This window comes from Schistocerca nitens, chromosome 5 (assembly GCF_023898315.1).
Source record: "Schistocerca nitens isolate TAMUIC-IGC-003100 chromosome 5, iqSchNite1.1, whole genome shotgun sequence".
NCBI classification, from domain to species: domain Eukaryota; kingdom Metazoa; phylum Arthropoda; class Insecta; order Orthoptera; family Acrididae; genus Schistocerca; species Schistocerca nitens.
The window spans coordinates 470,456,958-470,480,049 of NC_064618.1; the positions used below are offsets into that span (position 1 = coordinate 470,456,958).

The 23,092-nt window shown below is 36.5% G+C and overlaps 1 protein-coding gene across 3 annotated transcripts in view; it reads left to right on the top strand.

The window, feature by feature from the left end:
• The first annotated feature begins 16,645 nt into the window (after nucleotides 1-16,645).
• Nucleotides 16,646-23,092, top strand: part of LOC126259155 (TGF-beta receptor type-1) — a 197,749-nt gene continuing 191,302 nt past the window's right edge. The window contains exon 1 of one of the 3 annotated variants that reach the window (XM_049955700.1): nucleotides 16,646-17,150. Coding sequence is in view for 2 of the 3 variants with exons in the window: in XM_049955698.1 (XP_049811655.1) it covers nucleotides 17,078-17,150 (73 nt within the window). In the remaining variant the exon portion in view is untranslated. The remainder of the gene's footprint in view (nucleotides 17,151-23,092) is intronic. The other 2 variants (XM_049955698.1, XM_049955697.1) reach the window with 2 other exon arrangements.

Genomic DNA, 23,092 nt, shown 5'->3' on the forward strand with positions numbered 1-23,092 from the left:
GACACACACGATCTCGTTGCCAGTCAACCATAGAATATCATTTCACAGAAGTCTAATGCATTCAGCACAAAGTGTCATATGCACAACTGCACATACCGTAAATATATTTTGTTCACATTTCTCCAATAGTTCCATGGTCGTCCGGATCTCGTGGTCGTGCGGTAGCGTTCACGCTTCCCGCGCCCGGGTACCCAGGTTCGATTCCCGGCGGGGTCAGGGATTTTCTCTGCCTCGTGATGACTGGGTGTTGTGTGATGGCTTTGGGTTCGTTAGGTTTAAGTAGTTCTACGTTCTAGGGGACTGATGACCATAGATGTTAAGTCCCATAGTGCTTAGAGCCATTTGAACCAAGTTCCATGGTCAGGGACAAAGCTGTTTGTACAACTGTTACCAATGTTATTTTTATGTGTACAACTGACTGGTAAATGTACTTACATGGTGCAGTAAAAATGGTTAGTGTTTTGAATAGGTTTTACATCAAGCTCGACTATTTTTGGTTGTTATTGTCATGGCTCTTTTCTGCTGTTTAAAAGCTGTCATCATATTTTGTGCATTTGGTCGCAATAAAAGAGTCTACATACGACTAGTAAGTAACTAAAAAGACACCAGCTGTTACACATGGGGGACTCTCAAGGCTTAACTTGCTGATGACATTCTGTTTGCAAATATCTTTGTCCTTTCAAATCACATAAACTGAGAATCAACATTCATTCCAAGATATTTTGTGTTTTTATACCTTCTATAGAGGTGCCATCTACATTTAATTTAACAGTGCCATTTCCCCTCTTCAAACTGAAATTCCTGGCATTTGTTTTCTTTATATTCAGTGTCACTTTCTTGCTTACTGACCAATTGTAAACTTCCTTGGAGGTTTCATTTGTTTTCTCTGTGCGGAGTTCGCTTGTTTCCTCAGTGACTATAATATTGCTGTCATCAGGAAACATATTTTTTCGCCTTGTCGGACTAAAACTACAGATGCATATCAGGAAACGTATTGACCCTAAAATACTACCCTGAGGAGCACCTATGTTAATGCATTCTGGTTCTGATAATTGTTTAGCTAAAAGTTTATTTGGGGTATGTGCTACCTCTACTCTTTGTACACTATCTGCTAGGTATGATCAGAATCAATCATTAGCTACCCCTATTATTCCTAATGTAGAAACTTACGAGTATTTAGAAGAATCTTATGATCGACAGTATCAAAAGCCTTTGAAAGAAGCAAAAATATGCCTGTGACACTCTCAGTTTTGTCAAGAGCATCAAGTCACACTTTTGTGATTCAGTATTTCTACCGCTGTAGAAACCCAATTGTGATCCACTTGAAAGATTGTACTTATTCAAGTAATTCATTAATGTGTCTTTCATAATTGATTCTATTGGTTCTGAGCCTGCTGACATCAAGGCCAGTTATTTTCTGTCTCTTCTGCCTTACCTTTCTTTAGCAGAGAGACAACTATTGCCTATTTTAAATACTCTGAAAATTTCTCTGGTGTGAAGCATTTGTTTATTACATTTGTTAAGGAAGCTTGTATACTCTCTATGCATTGTTTCAGTACACACATTGGTGCTTTATCTAAGCGTACCGACTTTTGATTTATTTTTAAATTTTTCAAGACAGTCACAAGTAACAATCAGTAGATTTTATTGATAGGTTCCACTGTATACTGACTTCATGGTTGTAGTTGTCAGTAATATCATTGTTTGTATGGCATAATTATTTACAAGTGCTATATTTGTTTTTGAGAAATTTTGCACTAGCTTCTCTGCAATACTCGAAAGAAGTTCATTCACATAGTTTCCCAGATGGTGTGAATCATTTATTACTTTATCCCCCTCCACTCTTTCCTTTTTTATGACATCCCAGGCTGCTTTCCTTTTGTACTGTGACTGTATATAATTTTTTCATTAAATGAGGTTTTTGTGCCAGACAGCACCTGCTTGTAAGTCTTTTTGTACCTCTGACAGAAATTTAAGAACTCTGGCTCCTAATGGCTGTTTTTCAGTGAATTAAAGTACTTAACGGTTTGGGAGGCAGGAGCAATGTTAGCAATCCCATTGCAGTTTGGAAAAGCTTTTGCTGCCTTTTTGTCCTTTGTAGTTGGGAACCAGCCAACTTCATTCTCTGAACATATGTGAGTTTTATAACAATTAATAAGTTAACCAGTTAACAGCTGTATGCATTTGTTTAACTGATAATACTTGTTGGGTTTGGTGACTAAGACTAGGAGTGCCAACCTTTTACATAGAAAATAAGGGATCAATGTGGAAGCTTACAAAATAAACATTACAAATAGTGTTTTCTTCAAAGTGTAGTTGAATACAATTAAAATATGAGTGCTTGTTTTATTTTACACTATTATTGTACTTATTTACAGACTTTGGTTCTTTTTACAAAGATACCTTCTATTTTATGTAAGTAAAGACTTCTCTACTGTTAAATATCACAGATATTAGCAGTTCTCCTTTTATAAGCTTGGCAGTACATTTGTAGCACACCTCTGTCCATTTATAGTTCACTGGGAAAAAAGGTATTCCTGCCTCAGCATTTGAACCAGGAATGTTTAATACAAACAAATTGAGAGCCTATCATTTTTAGCTCTCAAGGTGCAGAAAACATTAACTCACCTTCTGTGCACATTGCCTTCTATGAATATGCCTTGCTTCAAAATGTGCTTTACATTAAAAATTCATCACGCAGGCACTCTTCATCTACATCATCTATCTGAACTGAGCTACTTACTTCTTCGAAATGCTTAAATTTATCTATGAACTTAGACATACATGTATCCCGGGCTCTAATGACATTGGTATTGAGATTCAGATGTCAAATTCTTACTAAATATGTTTTCAATTACACATAAAATGCTATGAGATTATCTTCAATAAGCTTTCAGCTTCTGGAACAGGTTAGCATATTAAAAGCTTTATTTTTGCCATTGTCAAAATAGCTATAATTCATTCTTTGCTCAATTTAATAATCAGTCTTGAATGCCTCAAAATTTCCCATTATACCAACATCAGCGCATCCTAAAAACTTAGAACAATCTGAAACAACTGCAACAACATGAGAAAAAAGTTAAATATAATATAATTTAAAAATGTCTTTAGAGCTCTAGGACAATCATCACTACTTTCTTTGTGACTTTTAACAGGTTCCCAATTTGTAATGATGCTGACAACTGCTCGTGTTAAAGGTAGCCACCTAGTTTGTATGTGTGAAAGAAATTCACTCCATTCTATATCTACAAATTAAAAAAAAATTTAGAACTTCCTTCACTTTGCTTAAATGGAGAAGTGACCATACAATTTTAAGATTAAAATTTTGAGATCAATACCTAACATATCACTGACATTGTGCAGAATATGATTTGAACAGTTGATTTTTTGTTGGTTTCATCATTTGACAGTTTGAATACAGAACTACACTTTCCAAAATTAACACAGGCATTATCGGCAAAAAAGTGCTACAATTGTTTATATCAAGTTTGTGGGTTTCAAAGGAACATTTTAACAAAATGCAGATTGACATTGCTGTTTCACTGCTTTCCTCCATAAAATCCAGAAGTTTATTTTGAATTCCAATTTTGGGATCAAAATGTCCAGAAACAATTGCAAATATCTTCCTTTTTTATGGTTTGAGGCATCACTTGCTATAGACAAGAATTTATTCAACTTTCTGAGATTGGTTAAAATAGTAAAAATTCTGAAACACTTTTTGGAGCTCAAACTTCTTTCACTATTTGTTCAGCTTTTTTGTACCCAGAGTACTTTTTTTCTGTGACACTAGAATTACTGAATACTCACTTCATGGCTCTAACATTGCAGGCCCAGCTATTGTTGCTGAGGTTATGTTTCACTGTGTGATACACAAATGTCAATTGCACTGCAACAGATTTACTTCATCCAGCTGTGGTTTAGCTACCCCTGCAAATCTTGGAAGATTTCTTTATATCCTCCTCCTTGTTTGTAGGAGCCAATTATTTATTTAGTTCTTTATTTACCATCCTTACATCTCTTCATTATAAAATGGTATAGACTCTGTGATTCATTATCTTACATAAATAATAGGATGTGAAAGATTTACTATTATATATTGGATAATAACATATCCTTACACAAGACATCAAATCATATGCATAACAACAGTCGTAATAAACTAAATTAGAATAATAAATGAATATCATTTATTTTTCAGATGAGCACCTTGGGTCAATATGATGAAGAAAACAACCTGCTCCATTTTAAATGCTGACGATTTAAATATTACTTGACACTAGAAATACTCTTGCTAATTAGCATTTTGAATGTGTGGACTTTTGATATTCTTTTAAATTTCTTTGGTAGTCCACACAACACAGGTTTTTGGGCTGATAAAGAGCACTCGTTTTTGTTGTTGGCAGCTTGACAGTTAAACACAGAATGTTCCCAGTGAGCCTTCAGAAGACATATACTTTCATAAATATAGATACATGGAACGGTCATGATTTTTGGTTCTTTGAAGAAAATTTTACATGATATTCGATGTGTCATCCCTTTTATTATTCTTATTGCTCTCTTTTGAAGCATAAATTTGTGTTTTGCCACACTAATATTCCTCCAAAATACGATGCCATATCTTAAAGTGCTGCAAATGAGTGTAAATAAAAACATAACGCTGCATCAGTACTACAGGAATTTTTAGCATTCTAAGAACACAACAACACTGACTTAATTTTTTGTTTAACATTTCTGCATGTTTCCCCCATATTAAAATTTCATCTAGCCTACTTCTAAAAATTCTACTGTTAGGTTAGTTCGTAGTTTGTGTGTTATATGTCTGAAGTTTATCCACACTGTTTGTCATTCATGATTAATTTGTTCATCCCTGACCCATATGTTTGCTTCGTCTACAACTACTGTGACTCTCTCCTCTAGGTCAGCTTCGTTCATAGAATTTTCGTCTATATAATCAGTTTTAAAAGTTACAGATTGCTGTGTCAGTTGAACTATTTCTCCTAGAAACATTTTTTTCATTAACTAATGTTTGATTTTTCATGCATTGCCCCTTCAGTTACTTTTGAAAACCCAGGTATCAGTGATACAGGTAGGTAATTGGTAACACCAGACTGCTCATCCTTGTTGTAAATTGGCTTGTCAATCGAATATTTTAGTTTTTCTGTGAAGAAACCTGTGCTAAACGATACATTAATGATGTCAGCAAGTTAGGACTGTAAGTATCTTGCACTGTGGTTTATTACTTCATCTGGAATCACATCACTGTTATATGACAATTTATTTTTTAACATATCTATAGCAATTCATACCTTATACAGAGTAACAGGACATAGAAATATGGTTTTATCATTCATGGAGAGTTGCACTCTCAAGCTGACATTTATTTACTTTGAATTAGTTTTGCTTCTATGTTTGAGTAATGTTTGCTGAATATGTTGGCTATCTGCATGGGGTCCTCAATGGTCTTTCCTTTTCTTTTAATTATAAAATTGTTATTTTTTCTTTTTTGTTTACCATATTTCTGTGTATTACCTCACAGGTTGATTTTATTTTGTTGCTACCTTTGCTGATATACCTGTACACTAATCAACAGAACATTATGACCACCGGCCTGTTATCGATGTAAAACCATCCAGGCAACAGCAGTTTCCTGTCACAAAGAATGACTGCTAGGCAGCCACATGCTGATAGGAGGGCGCGAATCCGTCGCCTTACAGAGGAAAAGCTCCTTGACGACTGTTCTGTAGTATGGTAACAAACTGGCGGCAGCTCTATTACGCTCTGTCCATGCATGTGGGCATCCATGGGTCCAGTGGAGATCATGCAAGGCACCATAATGGCCAAGGAGTATCATATATTGGCTGCAGATCATGTACACCCCTTCATGACATTCATATTTCCCGACGGCAGTGGCATTTTTCAACTAGTTAATTCGTCATGTCACAAGGCCAGGAGTGTGATGGAGTATTAGGAACATAGTGTCGAGTTTCAATTGGACCCCAGCTTACCAGATCTGAAACTGATCTAACACATCTTGGATGTGATTGAACAAGGTGTCAGAGTTCGTGGACCCCTTCCCAAAGTTTATGGGAATTAAGTCACTTGATTGTGCTCAGATGTGATGCCAACTTCCTCCAGTGATCTACTAAGGCCTCATTGCTTCCATGACACGATGCATCACCATTTCTAGCTGTGCCAATGGCGGACATACTGGCTATCAGGTAGGTAGCCATAATGTTCTGACTGATCAGTGTATGAGTCATTATTAAATTTCTTAGCTGTTCTAATAACTTTCTTGTATAATTTTCTTGAAATTTTCACATATTATTTTAGTGTGGTATTATTTCTGGCAGATTTGCTTAACTTTCTGAATGTGTCTGCTGATTTTTTATTCTGTGATTTACCCATGTCTTAGCTTTAATTTTGATTGTGATTTACTTGATGGGAAATGAGACATCTCAACAGTGCCTATAACCTGAAAAAAATGACAAACTTTTCCTTTACATCACACGTTGATTCCATGTCACAAGTTATATTTTTTTACTTGTTATTAAAAAGCCTTAAGCTGTCTTCATGAATAAATCTCTTGTCTCTGTATTTGTTGCAAAGCACTGGATCTATATTAGATATATTATTAAAAGTCATCAGTGCTGCCTTATGATGTGAGAACTCAGTATCTATTACCTCAGTGATATGTTGACATTTGTTCTTATGAACAAATACTGGATCAGTTATTGTTTCAGATCAATTCATACATCTAGTGTCTTCAAATACTGTTGCTGTCGCATTACAAGATAACAGATTTATCAGATATTGTTGTTTGGTACAGATACTGTTAAAATCAACATTTAGCATCATTTAAAGGTTTTGCAGGAAAAAAGTAAAATTTGCTGGTGGTTCAAATGGTTCAAATGACTCTGAGCACTATAGGACTTAACATACGAGGTCATCAGTCCCCTAGAACGTAGAACTACTTAAACCTAAGTAACCTAAGGACATCACACACATCCATGCCTGAGGCAGGATTCGAACCTGCCACCATAGCAGTCGCACGGTTCCAGACTGAAGTGCCTACAATCGCTCGGCCACACTGTCTAGCTGCCTGGTGGTGATTTATATATACCAATAATAATCATTCTGAGTTTACTTAACTCGGATACACATTATTCAAAGTCTTTCTCCATGTATTTTGCATTATTATATTTAATTTCCTTAGGATCTAGCCCTGTCCTACGATATTTGCATGTACCATCTCCTTTACTGTTAATTCCATAAAACTTACTTATAATTTCAAACTCATGAATAACAACAGTACTTGTTTGCATCTCTTTTGTCCAATGCCCATTTTTATATATAAGACTGATGTTTGTTTTAAACAGTCATTCAGAAACACTTCTATTTTACATAGCTTACTGCCTAAACCCTGTAAATTTTTGCAGAAAGAAGTTAACATATTTTTTCAGACTTCGGTGGACCATACCTTACTATTTGTGTGATACTGTCTGCAAATAAAAAGTCCTTGAAATATGTAGGTGGAGCTGTTATTCTTCTGGGCAGAAGTATAACACTGCCTTCTGATGTTGCTTTTGTTGGAGGTGAGGTTTATACTGCTTCGTCTTCTGCTGATTGTGTTGTTCCTGTGCCATCTATTGCCACTGTTCTTGCTAGTGTAGATGTGCATGGTGTGAATATCTCCTTTTCCTCTCCAGAGACTGATTCTTGAACTTTTATTGCTGCTGCTGTTGCTGCAGCTGTTGTTGTCACTGCTTTTCTGTTGGAAATCGCTTCTGTAGCTGCCGTTTCTTCGTGTTCTATTACTGCTGCAGCTGTATTTGTTAGAAGGAAAGAACTTTGATGGTCCTGGTTGTGCAACATACTCTGCATGTCTTTTTTGCTGCTGGCAATGCAATTGTGGCATATTCCTCACTTATATAAAAATAAATCTTGCCACAGACATTTTGATCCTCTGACTGAGTCGTCATTTGCCCCATCTGTTTAGATGCGTTTCGTGTATTGTAAAGTGCTTTATTTCCACATCATCTAAGCTGAGAAAAATGCCATTTAAAGTCGACTGTCGGATGTTTTCATAAGTCCCATTGGCTTAATGTATCTTTTTTTTACACATGTTGATTCTATAACATCAAGCCTATGTGGTATGCCACCACAATCACTTTCTGATCCCCTTAATACTCTGGTCACTACTTTGAGTTCATTCATATATACATTGTTTTCGTCGCTTACTATCATGATATACTGATTTTACGAAACGCGGATATCATTTGATACTAAAAACTCGTGCTTACGTAATTTTAAATTTCACCAAGCACAATAAAACATTTGTACTACAAAATCAATTTATTACTTACCTGTAATTTTTGCTCTTTTAGAACACCATGTGCTACACTAAATTCCCAATTGCAGATAGGATAGAAGGCTTTGAAATAATTAGCATTCACAGAACAAATCCAGAAATGATTTTCTTCCGAACTTGGAGGGCGATTCACCCTATTTTCATCGCTGCTCGTTTTAAAACGACAAATCACAAACGTTGAATCTGACCAGAGGTTTGTTTGAGCAGTGGTTTCACGTGCATGTGGTGAGCTGAAGTCGCATATGAACAGTGACTTCTCTTGCTCATAGCTACTTGGAGTGTGTCTGTTAGCAGTATGAGAAGTAGCAGGAAGCAGCCAGATACTACCTGGAAAAAGATTTTCTGGTACACTCAAGCTGACAGAATTGCACAGGTGCATAGCAGTCTGAGTGATAGTGGGAGGGGGGGGGGGGGAAGTCTCGTAGTCTCGATGTGACCTTTGTTACAGGTCATGACTATGCTGTCTCTCTTCATATACAGGTCTCACCTCAAATGAAAACAAAACAGTTATCTGTTTCTGAGAGCTACCAAGTGAATTAAAAAGCACTCCCATAATAATGGCAGACTAAAATATGCTATTAGCTTCAGGTTTCTGATTTTATTTTAGTAGCGATCAAACATTAATCATCTTGCAGTACAATGAAGTTATTTTGTTGATTGGCTAAAGAAATTTGACTTTATTAATTTTTTCTGTAAATACAGCCAATTTATGGAGAATTAAGTATTTCATTCCACTCTATTGGCTAGTTTCAACTGTTCACTCGACTTCAAATGCACATATTCTTTTTCTGGCACATGTGACATTATGCCATAAAAGTAATGATACTCCATAAAAATTAGCATCCAGAAAACTACACTGAAATTCTTAACACCAGGTACTAAAGTACGAATCTGGACATAAAAATGTAGACTTTAAGCATAATTATGTATTTTAGTGTGGTTTACGAATTTACAATGCTCTTGGAGTATTCTCTGAAGTCATGTTTCTATTGTGACATCACATAAGATCTCTTAATGCCATATAAATACAAATGTATGTAGATGTTCACTTGAACATGACTAATCAGGCAAATTTTGTCAATACTATTGAATTAAATATTTTGTTTCAAATATATTGACAGCTATAACGGAAATTTACGGATCTGCTTTTCGTGAGACACAGTGTTTTTCTATCACAAGACATTTTTCAATAATTGTCTAGTACTTCCTCTAGGCTTGACATTATTTCTTAGTTTGTATTTTAGAATGCCATTCTTTGGTAAATTATAGGCTGGCAGCACGTCATGTTTTATCATTGCAACTCCCTGCATAGCTTAATACTTATTCCTAGCGTAGAATATAAACTACCAGTTGTACAGTTTCTTGGTTTCACATGTAACCTTGTTGATTTTTATACTGTCTGAAATAATCACGGAATAATTTATTGTCCTTAGTTCTGGTGTATACAAGCAACTTTTTTTATTTTTGAAAGAAATTTGTATTACTTCTTAATAGCTTTTTGGAGTGCTGGGTAAATGTAAACTTGACTGGAAGTGCCACATAACAGTGTTGCAGAGTACGAATTAAGTCACCACATTACAAAATAATATCGTACTTTGAGCTGTAGAGTTTAGTTTTGAAATGAGTATTATGCAAAGAACCTCTTTCTTAATTTGCATTCCTTATCTCGATACAATGTGATGAAACAATAGCCCTAAGTTCATAAACTCCACATGTGCCCATTGAACAACATGCTGCAATACGACAACAAGTGTATGATTGGAGCAAACATCGGCATGGCCCCTCTAAATCACCGTGCTGCTCATGCACAGTAACGCCTGTTTTCTGGAGCTCTCTGGCAGCTGCTCAAACAAACCTCAGAACAATGCTCACGTCCACTAGCTTAGCATAATGTCGTTTTCCCTCCAGTTTCCAGGTCGCCGGCAGGCAAAGCATACTTGCTGTTGTCGGTTTCAGGTGGATTTACACTTGATGGAACGTCACCATCACGTCAAAGGATTCTCCTCTGTAGTTCAAATGGTGGCACTCACATACACCATCAATGGAACGTTATTGGCACATCATGTCACATCAGCATCACATCACGGTTTCTTGGGAAGAATGTTTTGATGAGCCATTGATGAAGTCACGTTATATTTACGCGTTGCTGCTGGCAAGTACCACCTCCATGTTTGTTTTGTTTAGTTCAGCAAAACGGCCTATGTTGACAAACCTTAGGCAAACCATGAACTTCTGCTGTGGTGATATCGAACGTATAAATCTTGAATTTCTCCTCGTAATTTTTATTTGCATCTTGCTTAACAGGCAAAAAAAAAACCGTTGTTTAGACATTATGAAATATTTACAGAACGACGACTCCTCCTTTTCCAGCTCCTTATAAAAATTTTGGAACTCGCCTTCACAGTCTCGATTTTTTTTAACTTTTTTTCCTAAAACAGACTCTTTTTGCTCACTGTTCCTGTTCCTCAACATCAAGTGCAATAGCAATCATTGCAAGCTGCTTTAAACTAAATTTTGGCATTTTATGATGCTCTGCCATGAACTAAGAAATAGCGCCTCCGATGGGTATTTTAAGAACTAGCTGTAACGTCATGAGCATGGAGGTAAAAAAGAGAGAGGGAAATGTCTCTACAGAATTTCGCTGTACGTTCCTTTGAAGCCAGAGTGGGGTATTTTAAGAACTAGCTGTAACGTCATGAGCATGGAGGTAAAAAAGAGAGAGGGAAATGTCTCTACAGAATTTCGCTGTACGTTCCTTTGAAGACAGTGGGCGGGCCTGCCGCTGTCTTAAATTGCCCGAAACATTAGCAGATACTGTTTACGATTGCTTCTTGTTCATTACTTCTTTCGTGTGCACGCCACAGCTATTTTAAATACTAAAAATTACAGTGCTTACATGAATAACATAGTACCAGGAACGCAATTTCGAATGTTTATCTGTTCATAAACGCGTATTTGGTGTAGTAATACGACACATTTGAGCTCCTTAATGTAAGTTGTTTTTTGTCGATATATTTCGAGTAACCAAGAAGAGAAGGAAACGGTGTGAAAAGCTTGCTTTTGTAATCCATTTAATTCCACTTTTACCGTAGTTATATCGATATCAAAAGAAGATGGAACTCCGAAACAGTGATTGTTGTCTTGCTGGTACTGCTTCTTCTTCGTTACATTTTCAGCTTTCCACTTGTATTCACAACATTTTTAATGCTCATGTTTGCAAAAAACTGATCTACATGTTCTTTGTTAACCCATAGACGTGAGCAATGAGGGAAGACGCAAGAAGGTATGCTATAATATCTTATGTATTTCATAAAGTGAACCATTACTGGAATGTCAAAGAAACAGAACTGCATAGAGGTGTACTTCAATACTGAATAGAGCTCTTGTTTCATTCGATTCATTGTACATTAGTTTCATTGTAGTTTACACATCATTTCCCTTTTAAATCTTACCTACTGTGCATTGCTCAGTATGTGACCAATAATAGTAATTTACAGCGTAAAAAAAGATATAAATTTTTGTATGTTCCATTATTGTGCAATACTACAAATGTGATTAAGGGAATGGTCTGCAACGCTTAGAGCCCAGAAAATGGATATTTTGCTTTAATATATATGCAAGCCTTTTTTTAAAAAATTATGATAGCCTAACTAGCGTAACATAATAGGTCTACCTTTCCGATAGTAGCCTGTTTGCTTTTTTTCTTGGAATACGAAGGCTATTAAGAAAGTAAGGAACGTTTCCGCTTGGCGTGTGCCGATCACGTATGTTTTTGGTATGTGCGTGCTCGGCAGCTTAGTCCGCATCCATCCGTGACAGTGGGAACTTCTCTGTGCGGCTGATTTTTTCGATATTCGAATATGAAATGTGCACTGCAATCGAAAATCCCATCAGTTGTGAGGTGCGGTCTGTGATACGGCTTTGTTTGGCAAAAAGCTAAAACCTATACAAATTTATCGTGAACTGTACAGAGTGTACGAAAACAACGTAATGAGTGAATGTTCCGCCCGGAAATGGTGCATTCGGTTTAAAAATGGCCGAACCAACGTTCATGATGAAGAGAATAGTGAACGCCCGAGCACTGTGACGAACGACCTTGTCGCTAAAGTTAAAACGATTTGTGGAAACCGTCACTTCGAATAACGGAGCTTACACTTTCTTTTCCACAAGTTTCGCGGGCTTTGTTGTTTGAAATTGTCACTCAAAAGCTAGGCTACCACAAATTTTGTGCATGATGGGTACCCAAAATGCTTACAGAGCACCACAAAGAACAGTGAATGGGGGCAACTTTGACATTGTTGGAGGCCTACTACAAACATGGTGATTCATTACTGGATCGAATCGTAACCAGTCACCAGACTTGTGTGAAACACATAAATTGCAAGACAAAATTACAGTCCATGGAGTGGGGGCATACAAGGTCCCCCAAAAAGCAAGAAAATGTTTGCAAACTTTATCAGCAAGGAAGCTGATGGTGACAGTGTTTTGGGATAGGCAAGGTGTGCTTCCTATTGATTCTCTCGAACGTGGAGCAACCATAAATTCTGACCTGTACTGTCAAACGTTGCACAACCTTAGAAGAACAGTTCAAAACAAATGCCAAGGGAAGCTGACATCCAAAATTTTGTTTTTGCACGACAATGCCCGAACTCACATGGTAAACCGCACTAAAGAACTCCTTAATTCATTCAAATCGGAAATTTTCCATCATCTGCCCTACAGCCCTGATCTTGCACCAAGCGACTTCCACTTGTTTCTCAAGATGAAGAACTGGATTGCAATGCAGTGCCTTGATGATGACGCGGAACTCCAGGCAGTTGTTGCTCACTGGCTGAAATCTCAGGCGGCAGAATTTTACGACGAAGGTCTTCCAAAGCTTGTCCACTGCTTGATAAGTGCCTCAATGTGTTTGGTGACTATGTGGAAAAGTAATATGTCAGTCGCTCTTTCGGATGTATTTAATAAAATGTATTTCTTGTACTTAGTTTTTTAATGAAAAAACTTTCACTACTTTCTGAATAGTCCTCTTATTTCTCAACAGTAATTGTCAGTTTTTCGGGAATAACTAAGCATATCACAGCCAAACATATCACAGTTGGAAAGTACATCCATTTTGATCGTCTGCTTCATTTTGCTTCTGAATTTCATTTTAAGATTTTGAATGTATAGAAATACATACTATTCTTAGTGATATACCAATAGTTAATTAGTTAGCTGCATGTTACACTTATCATTTGTATGATAAATCTTAATGGTGTGGAACGAGTCACTTTATATTAACATTTTTTTGTAGCTATGCCTCGATGCTGATCATTTATTAGTTTGCTTCTTAATTAGAAACAGACTGATGTTAAAAATTCCTGTTCATGCCCATTTACTCATTATAATAATAGACAGTCTTCTGCAGAATAGGAGTTGTCAAAGAGAAACGTTTTTCAGTTTAGCTTCAGATTTAACTTTTCTGTCTGTAGAGCATTTTATATCACTGGGTAAGTGATCAAAACTTCTGGTTACAGCATTGTGAACACCTGTTTGTGATACAGACAACATTAATGTGGCATATTGAGTGTCTTTTTTTCTGGTATTGTAATTATGTATACATCTATTTCTGTTGTAGTGGGGCTGATTATTTACAACGAACATCAAAAGCGAATAAATTAAATGGTGAAGCGATTACATTGCTACTAACACACTGAGCAGCAGGCATGCATGACAAAACGAATGTTGACAAGTTTTCGACCAAACCCTCTTCAGAAAGCAGCCAAAGTGCACGCACACACACACACACACACACACACACACACACACACACGTATATGATCCCTGTCTCAGGCTGTTCTAACCAGGATCTTCTTTAAAGAGGTAAGAAATGTGAACAGTGAATAATTATCTGTGAGAGGAATTTAGGGCTTGAGATGCTACAGCAACAATCTGAGCGGTACTGTAGCCATGTGTTATGTGGAGACAAAGCCATTTATATCCACGTCGGACCGCTTGTGCTTTTGATGGCAATAAAAAACAGGAATGAATAAAAGTAAACAGCACAACTGTAATTCATACATACGAACGAGAATATTACTAGAACAGCTTCACTTAATAATGAAATTTCATTCTGTTAAACTTTAGATTACGATCGGATCGGTTAGTACATCCATAAACGACGCAAGCTGGCATTTTTGTTGAAACAACTACGTCTCTGCACAGACAAAGCAGTAGATGTCTCCGCACAAACAAAGAAGTACATGCTATTTGGCGTACAACCACAAAAGTCCCTATTGGTCGAAACTGGACACGGGGACGTCAGAGTGACTTCATGAGAAATATCAAAGTGGTGAACAATGGAGGTATGAATGCCGTGAATCTAATGTTTTAGGTTATATAAGATGGTGGACAACGGCTTAAATTTTGTGACGTAATGACAACTCCCTTCTTCTTTTTATCTCCATGGTCACGACGTTCTTTCGACGCTGACGTGCTGTGTAGTGTGAATACTCATGAATTCCTCTGACCGTCGACCCTCAAAAACGTATGAATCCACCTTTACTTGATCACCCCAGGACCAGAGATTGTAGGGACAGCCGTGACGTGTCAGGTGAAATGAAATAAATTATTGTAACTTCCGCTGCAAAAGTTAGGTAAAAATAGGATAAATTCGAAATAATATGAGACATGGGATCTGAAAAAATAGTCAAAATACGGATTTCTAGAGAAATATGGGATAGTTAGCAATCCTAACTCAATCTGTAACTACTGGACTACTAACGTAACAGTCTGCAGTTTACTCCTACATGAGTGCTACGTTTTTTCTTTTATCATGTTTTCACCTCTGACAACGATTTGCCCCCCCCCCCCCTCCCCGCACCGTCCTCACACAACTGCAAACTGCAAGCAATAGTAGTATACTGCTTGTTTGCGGACAAAGAAGACTCGTGACGGCTTGTTGAATTTCCATCCAGTTTTACGCGGTTTGAGTCACTGTGAAGGACACACAGATGCTGCGCTCTAGGTGTGTACATCTGTACTTTACATATGAACCCAAATACTTAAGTCGGGAAGCCAAAAAAAAAAAAAGGCTGAAATTCTAAGGTCGAAAATATGGATTCTTTAGGAATTTGGATGCCTACAACTTTAAGAGGTGCAACCTGGGCTGTTAAAAGGTCCATCGGTCAAGTTGGGGTAGTTTTGGGAGGTTTCTTACATTCATGAGTACATGGCCTCAAAATAATGAAATAAAATCACGAACATGGTCAAATGTGAAGTTTCTAAACACAAGTGTTGGAGACGGTATTAAATACGTATAGGCTTTTTCTATTAATATTCCGACAAAATTAGACTAATCAAGACACAAGAAGCGACATTTAAACAGTCATTTTCCTTATGCGCGTATACCATTCCAGAGAGAACAAAAATTGATGTAGTACCACCATGCTAAGCACCTTTTGCCATTCACCTAGCAGTGGTTTACAGAATATGTAGTTTTGCATTTTCATTGATTAATTCCTGACGTAATGGATGGCCTCAACATTCTGTTATTGCATTTTTTAATTTTTAATAACAACAGTTTTGGTGCGGTACAAGTGTACGAATAAAAATGTTTCTTTGTGAATAATTAATCTGATACGGCGGAATTAATCGTAAATAGTAGGTATATCATTTCAGGAGAATCAATAAAAGGATGTCAATTATTAATACATTGTACAAAAAATATTTGCTTTGAACATACTTTATATTTACAAAGCAATGTATCTTTAAAACATTAAGTTTTAGATACTACACGATTTGTGTATTTCCTGTCAAGTTTAGTTCTTGGGACACGATACATTCTCAATCTCGCTGGACAGTTGTGTCAAAAAAGGGTCACTTTAGAATCTTGCCCCTTCTTGTATCCATTTAAGGGGACGCCCTTAATTGATGGATATATTCTCCTGGAATTTTTATGCATACAGTATAACAGACTTATTTCTAATTTATGTGCATTCTTGTCCAAAATCCATTCACTCTCTGACAGTGGGCATCCGTCATACATCCGAGGAAAATCTAAGGAGAAGAGTTACTGGGTGAAAGAAGACAACAGCTAATGTTACAAGTGTTAATCACGTTTACTTCTGACGATGAGCGTGCGAATTAAAATTCGCGTCTGATAAAATTGTAAGATATAAAGATGCCCACAGATGACAGGTCACGAATCTTCGAAACGACAGAGGAAATTGACATTTGCCATTGAGATGCTCTTTTGGTGTTATTTCTGAGAGTGTAGTTATTGTTCATATATTGTCTGTGAATGGTACCGATTAAAAGTAACATTAATTTCGCGAGAAGTTTAGACTCACATTTTGAGCGTAAGGACTTCTGTCTCCAACACTTCTGAATTAGTGATACATCACACGAACTATATGTAGCTTAAACACGACGGTTAACTGTTCCTACAAATAAGTTATCTGCCTTTCAAAACAGGTGGAAAAATAATTAATGAACAAAGATTAAAAAGGGATACCACGTATCAGCCGCGGAGGGATACTAAGTTCTTTCCCAATATGTTGTTGTTAATGGGTAGCGTGATTGGTTGTGAGTCGTAGTGGTTTTGTTGTGGGTGTGAATGATGGCTGAAAGTAGTTTCAGCCTGTACAATGAAAAGTATTTCAAAAATGACCTTCGACTGTAACGCGGAAATTACAATTACTGTTACATAAGTTTTCAAACGCTGAAGCAATGACGTCTTCCTGTGTTTATACCATGTTACAAGCAGCTATCTTGGCTTACCTGCACATCGCAGTTACGAATGGTCAGTATTGGAACAGTGCTGTCACTTCTTAGAGAATTAATAAAACTGTTTATCGGCGTTGATCAATTATCACCCTAACCCTTGTAATACCCCACCACAAAGAAGTGACATTCATTTACTGACTGATAAAACTGGTTTTATGATTTGACGTAACCGATGGTATGGCATCATATTACCTTGAGAAATTAAAACTACAGTTTACAAATAAATTATTGATTATTGCCAGGAAATGTGAGATGCTCATCGGTACTCTTGTGCTGATGTCATGTAATTTTTTATACGTTCTAACAATACAGTTACTCACGTACTGCATTTCTAACACGCTAATTGATGTTCATTTAGGAAATAGTAGTAAGGCTTGCTGAACTTGCCCGTGTCATCATGAAAGAACCATGAACACTTTAGAGGTTTTGAGAAACTACGCATCCTTTTTATGACTGTACCACAAAAATTATAATTTGTTGTCTTGTAACGTCGTCACTTTGCAAATGAAACGAAACCGTGTTTTCGTTACCATTAGCAATATTATACTTGTAACAGTTGGTTTCAAATGTGAAAAGACTTGCCTAATGGGGAGAAATTTATTACCACATTTTTAAATGGAGAAAAACAGCCGTTGCCGCTGTAGTAAGCTGGGAGCCGACAAAAAATACCTGCTCTTTATCCATTGGCCATTTATGCCATTTATGATTGAGACAAGAAAAATAACGAAATATAAAATAACTGAACTCTACTTGTTCATTATACATGTAGTTCACAATTCTAATAGACCTTTTAAACATGTTGGACACCATAGATATTTCACTGTGATAGTAGGCGTATCCGTTATGCCAGATTTGTTTTCCATTGGTAGGCCCAATCTTTTTGTGCCACCAGTTACACTCTTCAGTAAAAATATTGAAATAACAGCATGCACAGTTACTTCTGGTCTTTGATCTTGTTGCAAGCAAGTTTTTGTGGCTGACACTTTCTGTGCTTTGTTGTTCAGGGATTTGTTGATATTGAGACTGGAAAAAAGAATACATTGCTGAAAGTAAAACAGATTTCAGATTATTTCTGCAATGAAAATATGACTTACAGTAACTATTATAACATCAAAACATTTTAACATGGTGTAGTGTGCATTGCTTCTGTCATCCTAAAACTGCAGTTTTAATTTTGTAGGATGAGAGTTACAGGGCTGCTTACTAGATACAAGATTTGTATTATGCTGAAGATGCTATCATGAACAATTTTTAAGTGCCTGCAGTTTCATTAAATATGTTTGGAAGTTTCATCATTTTGTTCAATTTTTATGTGAACCGAACTCAGCCTTACTGAACAACATTACTACATGTGCTTAATGCAGATTTCGCTCATATATCTTTCAGAAATTCAACTTATCACTCATAGTTTTCACTCCCTTTGGTGATATTTAGACAGTTAATTTCAGGTATTATTTGATGAAATGTTTCTTTCACTTCTATTGTTTTTCCTTGTTTGACCACTTTGTTTAAAAAACAAATACATTAATAATCACTATAAATACCCTGAAGAGTTGTAACATTTTCACAGAGATTCTCATTCATGTCCTGTTGACATAATGCCTCTATGTAAATAGATTTTGTAAGCAGTGGTTTAGATAAAACCTAGTGTGTCATTGAAAACTAAAAGACAATCTGCAGTGAGTATACACCAAAAGTCTGTGAGCTGAGCCGAGACTAGAATGCAAGTAGGCCTACTGGCATTTCACAGGCAATATGATACAAGGATGATGAAAGTCTACCATACTAAGTTATTCAAAGGTTTAGTCTGCCTTGTATATCAATATTCATAGAGGCTCTCGTGCTTATCCTCCTGGACTAGTACCACTGGGAGAAAGAATATTATAGAAGGCTAGAAAAGATGAACAAAATCCAAGAAGCTCTACCATATAAAAAAGATTAATTTTTTGTCAGTTGGATGAGATTAAAACATTTGAGGCAGCATGACTGTTGTGGGTTTGGGGTGCCAAACAATGAGGTTATCAGCCAATATGACTGTTTCTGAAGTACACAATGATAGCTCCAACAGTTGTTGGATATCTTTATCCAGAAATCATAATTACTAGTTTTGTGTAAGTGTAATTGCTGTTGAACACAGGGCCCACATTTTTACTTTAATTGGCTTATTCCGATTGTCATCCCGATTCTCCTTCCATTTTTGCACACACACACACACACACACACACACACACACACACACACACACACACACACACACACACACACACAAAACAAAATTCTGTATGTGTGTTTGCCTTATAAATTGGTAGTGAGATATTAGTTAGGTCAAATAGTTGAAGGTTACTGTATTTGGCTGGAAGCCTGGACATACTTGATCATTATTATGTTGCCACTTTTTTGTTTCTTGATATTGTTTGTTTGTTACTTTATTTATGGTAATTACCATATAAAATGGAAATGTTGAGTTTGTGAATGACACCCATAGTTTTGACTTGTTGAAAAATTGTCTTCATATGGGCTCATTTATCTAAAAAATTGTGGGTCACTGGATCCAGTCACTCCTCCATATAAACTGTGTTAATCTGATTTTGGGTATCTGTGCCTGTTGACAAACATTAAGGTTACATAGAGAAGTCACACTTACTACCAATGTCAGGCGAGCAGTATTACAGGTAGGTGTTTATAGCAATGAAACACTGGAGGGGGAGGTTGTAAAACGTAGGTGGTGGGAGGTGGCAGCTTCATTATACTAACATTGTATTACTGTGTTAGCCAGACTAATTTGCTTGATATGTGGGTTGCATGTCCATTATACATTAATAATGCTGCCCTCTGTGAGTCAGTATTCATCAAAAGACATCTCCGAATCAGTTAAAAACAGTGTGACTTACATCCAGTGTTGCTAATTTGCAAACATTGCAGTCTGTGGGACCATTACAAAAGCAAATCATTAGCATCATTTTATAATCAGTTGATGATCACAATAAGACTGTAGTGTTTTCTTGTCCAGAAGAATTAGTCTTACTTGCTTTTGATGCCAACTCCTACAGCAACTCCCAATTTTAGAAGGGTCATGAAGAAATGAAGTTTCATCACATTTATGTATTTGTCCTGCCTTTCCCCATGAATTTAATACTGGCAGAGTGGCAGTGAGCTTTTTAAAAAGTTATAAATACCAATGGGTTGACCTGATCACAAAGAGAATGTTCAGTACTTTGGTGTTTCTTTATAGAAGGTAAATTACTTTCCCCATATGATGATAAAAAAAAATAAATAAAAAAAATTATCTCTCCTCGATCTTTGATTTTGGAATCATGATTGTAGTTTGTTTTGTTTGATGTAATGGTCTACGACATTCAGCTGAACTTCAGGTGGCAGCCCAAATCCATTTTTGTCCATTGTTTATGTTTACCAGTCCTCCTTAATTTTTTGGAGATTGCTAAGATGATACCACCACTGCCATAACCTTTTTGTGATGTGTACCCCCCCCCCCTCCTCCCCCTTCCCATGCTATTGACATAATGTTTTAAGATGGTGTGAGGGATATCATAGAAAATTTCTGCACCATGGGTAGTCTTACTTCCATTTTTCACATCTAGTGCTTGCTTGCAACCATGTCACATTGCACCCTAACATCACAGTCACATCACACCTTGAAGGTTGTTTGGTGTGAAGAAAATGTACACCATTACTCTGACTTACTTTCTCCACTTCTATTGGTCTAGCATCATTGAAGAAGTTGCATGTACATGGCTGCAGTGCTATCAACTGAAATGAGCACAGGCATCGTCCATCTCTTCCTCTTTGTCTTCTCTCTGTCTTTATATATACAGCATAATCAAACCTTTTCAGCATATTCTGACAGAACTTTAAATTCTATGCTTTCAGGTAATGGTATACATAATATGTGATCTATTGAATTTGAACCTTCCCGATATAGAAGTTTCTTCTCTAAAGTTGTAGAGGTGGTTCTTAATATGAGCATTGTCCTGGTTACACTACATATTCTGGCAGATATTAATGGTATCCACTTCAATTGCTTTGAGTATGAGACATGTTGCCTTGAGTAGCAGCTCTTGTTCTGTGTATGGGCTGACTTTCACTTGCAAGAAAATTTACTTCATGTCTGGATCTGTTGATAAGTGAAGGATTTTGTCAATGGAAATTGAAAAGTGCACTAGTGTCTAATACTGTTTCTCCTGGCACTGATTCACATCCAGACACTTTTAAATCATAAAAATGCATCACACACAAATGCTACCATTTTACTAGCTCGGTTGACAACAGTTAAGCACTATGTATGCCATGGCAGTGGGCATTTGTTCTAGCAGTACTTATTGTCAGTTGTGATTGAAATCAGGAACAAATGATTAGATTTGATGTTGCATCAGTGTGTTTTTATTGGGTGTGTGACAATCAATCTCAAAACTTCACATTTTCTGTGGTCCTGTAACACAGTTTGGTAAACCAACACTTCCAGTTATTTGGAGATTACCATATTATTCCAGAGAAATGATACTGGATATGTAGTTTGTGGATTTACACACCACAAAATCTTAGCAACTTGTGTAAATGCATGTGACTATTTTAAATAGCATCATCACCATAATGATTCCTGCAAGCTGAAGTCAGAAAATGAAATCCAGAACCAATAATCTATTGTAAACATTCATATGCATAAAATTTTATGTTTCATCTAAGGCAGTTGTAATTTCATTCCCGTTGAAGGTAAATGTTTACATCAGTATGTATACCCAAATATTCTTAAATATTCACCCATTCTGTACTGAAATATAAACAGGAACTGGCACCACAATCCAAAGTAATTACATATCCAGTAAAATTTGTATCAACAGACAAAAAATTTTGTCGGGTATCACTATTGTAGCATGCACATTTTTAATGGGTACTTTCAAGCGAAAATTTGTGATTGCTTTTTCATGTAATGTTTTTCTGTATTAAGCAAATGTTTAATACCTTGACACTTTGTATTTTAATTAATCATTTATCCAATCAGTCAATCAAACATTTATTAAGATGTATTACAGTAAGTGGATTCGGCAAATGTTACAGTTGAATTTGCTTGCCTTGTACCACTTGATTTTGAATTACAGCTGCAGTCAGTTTGTCTAAATTATTTCCTAATTCTGGAAGATATGTGAATGACTTTTATTTTTCCATACAGGATCCACCTATGTGTCCTCGTCTGTAGCTGCTAACAGTTTTTTAATAAAACGAGTTTTATTCCATATGATAGTAGTAGGAAAAGGACTGTTGCAGGAATTGTGTTCAAAATTCTTTCTAAGCTTGCTGAGCTCTCTGGAGATAATGTGAGATGCATCATCAAGCCACATTCCTTTTTTTGGGGGGGGGGCGGGGGGGGGCGGGGGGGGGGACAACATTGTCATACTGAGGAACGGGTTCTACTCAAATCTGGTGCACTATCCTATGCAGCTACTATCTGCTTTGCGACCCTTCCCCCCTCCCCCTTCTCCCTCCTAAACTGTCCATATTTTTTGGATACCTGATGCCTACCCCCATCCACCCTTGTTAGTTTGCAATATTTTAATGCTCCAATAAAGCAAACTCACAATGTATATGCTTTTTGTTTGTTGTGAGGTGCTGTAGGATAGAGTAATTTTAGGTCTGGCATACTTCGGTTATTTATTTTGAGAAGACGTCACTAAATTCCCAGTTACAAACTTTATACCAGCCTATCTATCTAACTTGTAGGTCGTTTTCGAAATGCAGTTAGCTGATGCTTCAAGCATTAGGGATAATTAAATGTTGTTATGGTTTCCTGGCTACAAATAATTAATTGATTATTGAGTTATTTGGTAACAGTAAATTATGTTCCTTAGAGGAAAATACTTAAAATAGATGTTTTAACGTCAGTATGTATGATATAGAACATACAATGCAAACTTAAATTTGTACTCAAAAAAGATTCTTTTCCAT